A 7,711-nucleotide genomic window follows, 5' to 3' on the forward strand; every position below is an offset into this window, starting at 1 on the left:
TTCATAATTTAACTTAATTACATTAGCTCTCGTAAGCCATATCATCAAATAATCAGCTTTCTAGTGTTGCAATTCCTTGCTACTGCTTAAAATGCATAGAGAAGCTGCGTCTGTATGACCTGAACAGGGATGAGTTTAATTACAACCCAACTAGTAAATTATAGCCAAGCCGTGACGTGAATAAATGACCGAGCAAGCAGGTGGCAAGCCTAGCTTCTTCACAATAATTATCCCTATATCGGCTTCAGTATTAGTGCTGCCGACTTTTACGTCGCATGACGACGAGCAACGGACACGTACGACGGTAGGTATAAAGCACGTCGGAAAGGAAGTCGCTCTCTAGCTGTGACGTCACCGTCGCTAGGGAACCGCCCATGTTTTCGCACTGCAGCTGCGAACTGTGAAACGATGTGCTGTCGGTGTCGATCACGACGTGATAGCACTTCTGGCCTACTCTCACGCCGCCCTCCTCGCAGCCTATCGTAGCGCGAACAGAGAACACGTGATCGCACATCGCTACGCCTGTTCAGGAAGAGGTAGTTAGTTATCTGATTGAGACATTTGATTTAGTATACCAAACAAATTACTGGATATAGTGTGGTGGCGTTTCGTGTACGCCTCTTTAGATCTTTACCATACATAGTGGAATACACAGCTAAATACCCATCTACATTTACATGACGGGATGATAACCTACATACATGTTAACGATATGTAGCATAACGATATATTTTATTGCACAAATATTTATACGGACGGGAACGCAGTGTATAGGTGTATATCATATGCAGCACACACACACACACACATCATGATCAGCGAAGACAAAGATTGCCAGCCTTTGACGGCGCATCGTCAACATTGTCACAAAACATTTTGCAAGCTCCCCAGACTACATATGTGGCGTATTGTGCCTAAAAATATCAACTGCAACTCTGAATGGCATATTTAAAACGTTTCATATAATGGAGTACGGGCCCACATGCCTCTAAAATACTCAAATAACATCCACGGGGAATTTCCGCCCCGTTGGGAGCGCTTGAACTCTAATGGATCATGGCTCTTACGTACCCATGTTCGGGTGGCATTTAACATTGGCTATGTTCTGGATGGAACATGTATAGACCATGTCGTGACGGCAGTCGGCAATTGAGGACTCTCGCCCGCTGCACCGTACGCTCTCCAGAGCAAACTCAAACCCAGAGGAGTTGCCCACCGCCTCACCAGAGCTGCCTTTCCTTATCTCCTGCGCGCCCCTACATATGATGCAAACGCTATATCACGATTGTTGGCAACAAACATGTACGCGAGCACAACACACACACACACACACACACACACAAAAAGAGCCACAACCCAACAAAACACGCCACTCCCAGCCGGCCCGCGCCCAGCACCTGCCCCGAAGCCACCCCCGTACGGCCACGCCACCGGCCACCGCCGTCACGGCACACCACCAACCCAACCACAGCACAGGACACCCAACAACACAAACACGCGCACGGACGCACACGCCACCACGCACGCACACACGTACGCGGCATCTCCTCTCTCACACACCAATTCAGCACCACACAAACGACCCACAGCACACACACACACACAAAGACACGCACACGCACACGCACGACAACAACGAACTACAGGAGCACATCACACTGTCCGGAACCAATCCAAATAACACATAAACGTAAAGTCACTGACATGAAAAATGAGAGGAAGACGACGGGGAGCACGGCTAAATGCAAAAGGAAGGTGAGGCAAATGAGAGAGGGAAAAAGACAGTAACCAAGTAAGGAAAAGGGCGATAAAGCACAGAAAGGGGAAAAACGAGAGCCGAAAGAGACAATAAAGAAAAGCACCCAGACAGAACCGGAAGCTTGAATGAGAATCAACACATAGGAAAGCAATCATACGGGTACGAAACAGAAAAGCAATGAAATGAAGCCCCACTAAAGACCGAGAATATCGATATATAATCATTACATCTAAACTTAGACGAATCCTAGTGCATACACGCCTACATCAGCACTGAGCTTTGTCCCAAGTGCTTATCAACATATGGAGAGCGCCCATCCACCATATATATCCACGGACAGGCCGAGCCGCACTTCCACCGGCATCGCCGGCCGGGCCGATCCGGCCTCCGCCCTTACGCGCCTGCCGTGAAGGAATTATGGAGCCAACAGGCAGGAAAAAGCAGACATGTAATAGCTACTGTTCGATGTGAATAATGATACTCCTACAGTCTGCTTGTGTGTAACTTCTGGTAAGACTACTATGGTAAACTAAGGTAGCTTGTGTGTAACTATCATATATAACATCAATACTATCCACACCGTGTTATTATTGTTAGAGGTAGAGAAAAATAGTAACCGTAGACTTGCGTGGTGTTTTTCCGAGTGCTGGGTGCGGCGTGGCCAATCATACGCCCGCTCCGTGCGCTGCGTTAGTGTGTGCTGTGGGCTCCGTGTGTGGTGCCAGTGCTGCGCCGCTGCGCCCCGTATTTACCACGCTAACCCAAGTGCACACTACTTGTCCTGTCAAATTCAAAATTCAAATCAACAACGCTAGTCCATTATTAATACGGTATGGCAATCATTATGCTTATAGACCTCACACACCATAAAGAGGCTTATAACTACGAGAACATACCACCCGGGATTCTCACGCCGAACATCATAAATCACCACTCTCTAGCCACACTCACACTTCCTGAATCCGCCTCTCGCTAAACCGCGCACTTCCACTCATTTCGTTGCTTTACCTGCCCTCTCTTCACCTAACCCTAAAACCCTAACACTAAACGACCTAAACTCTATTCTCTTCTCGTCTATAAAATCACATCTCGTCATCTCTCTCTCTCATTCTCTCGTCTCTCTCTGTTATTTCTCTCTCTCTCTCTCTCTCTTATCTCTCTCCCTCTCCTTCTCTCTGTCTCTCAAACCACGCAATTCTTTCCTCGAGCCCCCCACTCTCTACTCCTAACCCTAGCCCTAACTCTAGCCCCTTTCTCTAGTCCTAAACGTCATATCATAACCACACTGACTCACCTGTCATAATTTCTTTACTGGATTTATTCAATTTGCATAAATTCAGGTCAATAATTTTCGAGAAACAGCATGTGCCAAAAACTTTGAACTATTATGCATACGGTACATGGGTCGTATCTGGTAGCTGAGAAATTTCGCGTTCGCGCGAGTGTGATTACGTGCGTATACGTGTGCCTGTGTGTGCGCTCGCGTGCCTGCATGTTTGCGTTTGTACGCGTGTGTGGCTGTATCGTTGTACAGATCAAGAGCCGTATGTACCTAATAGATTGACCGCTGGCTGAGTGAGCATTCGCAGATCGAACTAGTTCACTGCTCACCACGGATTCATCATCGTTACCTGTTGAATGCAAATCAGCGAACCTTTTTCAGCGACACACACTTACATGAATGACAGAACATATGTGATTAGCTCAGCGCATTATAATAGTGTGATCTTCAGAATAGACTCTGTACTTTAACGTATACATCAGTGTGATAAGGATATATCAATACCTATACTTATCATTCACTGATCATCGTGATTCACTTCCACTACGGTAAGCTTGTTTACTCATTAATCATGCATGTTGTAATGTGAGACATAATACAGATGGTATTGTAATGCAACAATAATTCCGCTGTCCACGGCGCGCATGCGCAGTACCTCGGGCTCTGCCATGCCCTACGTTGTCAGTGTGGTAATGATCGCGATGGCTTCGGATGTAACCCTGTACAATGTAAGACGCCTACATTTAGTATCTTTAGCGGATAGTATGACACATATGAATAAGCATGCATGTATGCATGCATGCATTCAACTGTGTTGACTCCTTATATTATATGCTACGCCTGGACTAATGGTCCGAAACTATAATATAGCGTCTAATTATGCGACCCATTCTCACTTACATTTAAAGCCATTACTTTGCTTCTATGACAGCTTGTTACCACAATAGCTAACGAAATTCTACCGACAACTTAATTATTAAAGCACTTTTCAGAGAGATCATGCACGAAGAAAGCATACTCCATAAGCGATAACTCCCAAGTTTCGCGGTCCCTTAAAACCTTCGCAAGCCTTAGTCAGTGTCCTTCACTAATGGAATCTGGCGTTTCATAATTCGACTATATATATATATATATATATATATTTATTTATTTATTTATAACCTTTTATAGCCTGATGAAGAGAGATAATTATCGAAAACTTGCTGATTAAAATTTAATACCTTAATATGTTTTTCTACATTTATTTATGTATATAGTAGTATTTATGTATAGAATAGTGGAACGTACTGTTCTGGGTGAGCGGATCTCTCGCCTGCGTTCTTGATTTCTCGGTACGAAATCCAGACGGGTTACCGTCTCGCTTCTCGTCAAGCCATGATGACATACGATCACCGCCATAACCACAACCATAGCAACCGCAGCGTGACACCTAGTCATCGTCATCGTCACCGTCGCGATCACCGTCAAAGATTTCTTAGTAACACGTGCTGCGCTGGTCACTTAATATTTATTCACCCGCATCAACGTCTACTGTGTTGCATCGGAGGAGACGGTGTTGGCTGCGGGTTTAGCGTTATCCGTGAGAGAAAATCGCTGTAGAAAGTCGAAATCGCTGTTAAATCGCTGTAAATTCATGTATTTGCGGATACGCGACCGTTCCTGCGCTAGCTACTGAAGGATCGACTGTCAAACGACAGCTTTTATCTGACGACTCTGTCACGTTCACCTCTCTGGCCAGCGAGTCGCGGGCTAGGTCAGAGATCAACCCACGCAGACGTGATAAGCTTATCGTAGTTTGGAGTACCGGGTCAGGAGACGGAAGCAGGAGAAGAAGTTGTAAACACTCGTCCCGCCCACACCTCAGTAGATCTCTTAGATCTACCTAGATCTCGCCCGCACCTCATAGACTCTCTTACATGTGGTCACACTATATGCCACGACGGAGGAAGGTTCTATTGACGACGTACTTTTTACGTGTGATATGCATTCTCTCCCTCCTCTCCTGCTCTCTCCTCGTGTCTCCCATTTCCTCGAACTCTCCGTCTCGATCAATCCTTCCTTTCTCTCTCTCTCCTCATCCCTCCATCTCCGTCCCCACATTTCTCTCCTCTCTCTTTTCACTCTCGCCTCCCCCCTCTGCCTTTTCCTCTGTGCTCGGATCTCGTTGTTTTCTCTCCTTCGTCTCCTTTCTCTCTCTCTCTCTCTCTCTCTCCGTTTGAGTCTCTCTCCCCCACTCTTCCATAATTTCCCGTTCTTTCTCTCTCCGTCCCTCAATCTTTCTCTGAACATGTCTCCCATCTATTTTCACGAGTGTCCTTTGGTTTCTCCCCCACTCCTATTCTCTCTCCGTCCTTTTGTCTCACACGCTCAAAGACATTTTCTTATTACAAACATTTGAGCCGCGGCAAACTTGAGCAGACCACGTACAGGATGTTTCCGCTGAGATTATCATGCTGAGCTCGGTTTGCAATGTCACGTACGTGGAAAACATTCTCTCGTGGATATGCGGACGTATACCGGAAGCGCATAATCACGTGCTGAAAAAATGCGCATGCGCAGGATGCCGTTCGATGTAGCCGATGTGTAAAATACTAACAGTGCATTTCTTACTGCAATATATAAAATAAAGCACATGCGCTTAAATTCAATGCCTAGGTCATTGCTCCGCGTATGTGTGGGCCGTGGGGTGCTACAAAATCGATACCTAAGCACATTTCATTAGTGCAAAACAGCAGCAGTGATATGCTTACTGTCACATATATATGACAACATGACGGGCGGGGCACACACTTGCACTAACACACATACAACAAGGACACTAGTCCATGTCGTGGAGGAAAGATAAGGGCACGAGCATGAACGCTGACGCGCGGGGAACTGTATTTATATCAGGAATACGTGAATAGCTGAGAATCCATCCTCTATGCGTGCACTCCAGTTTACATTATATCGTATGTGTGTATAGCTTCAACTTGAATGAATGAAACAAATTGGCGCAAAAACAGAAAAACCTTATAAACTTATTCAAGCTTTTCTGGCTGAATACTAGGGCGAATTGTTCAGCTGAATGTGCCAAGAAGTGTGAATTCAAATGCTCGGTCCGTTATATTTATTTTGGGTTTACATCTGCACAATGGCGTCATGCACATGGACAATGCAGTTGGCTACGAAAATGTGAATTACAAATTACAGTTCATCAAGCTTAAGCAACCACCGATCAGTTATTAAATGATTCAGTCATCAGTTATTCGAATATAGCTCTTTACTTTAACGCCAAATCCAAAAGCGAGTCACATCTCCTTCTAAGAATATCCTAATGACAAAGTTTACAAATATTAAGTCAAATGTTACTGGTCCCAGCAAGACACAAACCACTAAGTAGTCTGTGTCTATTATAATAATACACACCGATACATGTTACCACCGTATATTCCCCCACACAAAGTCAAAAGACGAACTAACGCTGACGAGACTCCGTGATCCAGGAGATCGCATGCACGCACCCAGGACGCACGCACGCACGTACGCACACACGAACGCACACACACGCACACACACACACACACACACACACACACAAAGACACGCACACGCACACGCACGCACACACACATGCACACAAACACAATCAAATAAACACATAAACGTAAGGTCAACTGACTGAAAAATGGAGAGGAAGACGACGGGGGCACGGCTAAATGCAAAGGAGGTGAGCAATGAGAGTAGGGAAGACAGTAACGAGTAAGAAAAGTGGCGATAAAGACACAGAAAGGGGAAAAGAGAGGCCGAAAGAGACAATAAAAAAGCACAGACAGACGCGGAGTTGAATGAGATAAACAATAGGAACAATCATGCGGGTACGAAACAAAAAAAGCAATGAATGAAGCCCACTAGACGAATACATATATAATAATTACATTACCTAACGAATCCTAGTTGCATACACGCTACATCAGCACTGGCTTTGTCCCAAGTGCTATCACATATGAGACCCCATCCACCATCAATGTACACCTCCACGCGACCTTCACCGATCGAGCGCCCGCTCGCTCCCCTTAGCCTGCGTGAAGGATTATGGAGCAAAGCAGGAAAAAGCAAAAACAAATGTATGAGGCTACTGTTATGTGAATAATGATATTACATCTGCTGTGTGTAACTATGGTAGACTATGGTAAACTAAGGTAGCTGTGTGTAACTATGCATATATAACATCACATATATCACACGTGTTATTATTGTTAGAGTAGAGAAAATAGTAACGTAGACTTGCGTGTGTTTTTCGAGTGTGGGTGCGCGTGCATATACGCGTGTGCGTGCGTTAGTGTGTGCGTGTGCTCGTGGTGTGTGCGTGTGCGCGTGCGTGTATTTGCTAGTATTTATGTAATACCTATGGCAATCATATGCTTATAGACCCTCAAGATAAAGAGCTTATACTACCGAGAATCCTCGCCATTAAATAATCACTTTGCACTCAGCACTTCCTGAATCCCCTCTCCTAAACCACTCCACTCATTTCGTGCTTTACTCCTCTCTTCACCTAACCCTAACCCTAACACTAACCCTAACTCTATCTCTCTCTCTCTCTCTCTCTCTCTCTCTCTCTCTCTCTCTCTCTGTTATCTCTCTCTCTCTCTCTCTCTTATCTCTCTCCCTCTCCTTCTCTCTGTCTC

The 7,711-nt window shown here is 45.3% G+C and overlaps 1 protein-coding gene and 1 long non-coding RNA gene across 2 annotated transcripts in view; both read right to left on the reverse strand.

Moving 5' to 3' along the window:
• LOC106807663 overlaps positions 1 to 7,711 on the reverse strand; it is a 25,139-nt gene that overhangs the window by 12,579 nt on the left and 4,849 nt on the right. Inside the window, exons 2-4 of the mRNA XM_014810077.1 lie at positions 6,964 to 7,101; positions 1,072 to 1,256; positions 301 to 477 (exon numbers count right to left, since the gene is read on the reverse strand). Coding sequence (XP_014665563.1) covers positions 301 to 477; positions 1,072 to 1,256; positions 6,964 to 7,101 — 500 coding nt within the window. The remainder of the gene's footprint in view (positions 1 to 300; positions 478 to 1,071; positions 1,257 to 6,963; positions 7,102 to 7,711) is intronic.
• On the reverse strand, positions 3,311 to 4,687 carry LOC106807686. Its single transcript, XR_001393695.1, has 3 exons — positions 4,329 to 4,687; positions 3,697 to 3,760; positions 3,311 to 3,390 (listed from the first exon to the last, which is right to left on the reverse strand). It is a non-coding gene; the product is annotated as an uncharacterized LOC106807686 (long non-coding RNA).

Source organism: Priapulus caudatus, unplaced genomic scaffold (genome assembly GCF_000485595.1).
Source record: "Priapulus caudatus unplaced genomic scaffold, Priapulus_caudatus-5.0.1 Scaffold228, whole genome shotgun sequence".
In the NCBI taxonomy this organism is placed as follows: Eukaryota; Metazoa; Priapulida; class Priapulimorpha; order Priapulimorphida; family Priapulidae; genus Priapulus; species Priapulus caudatus.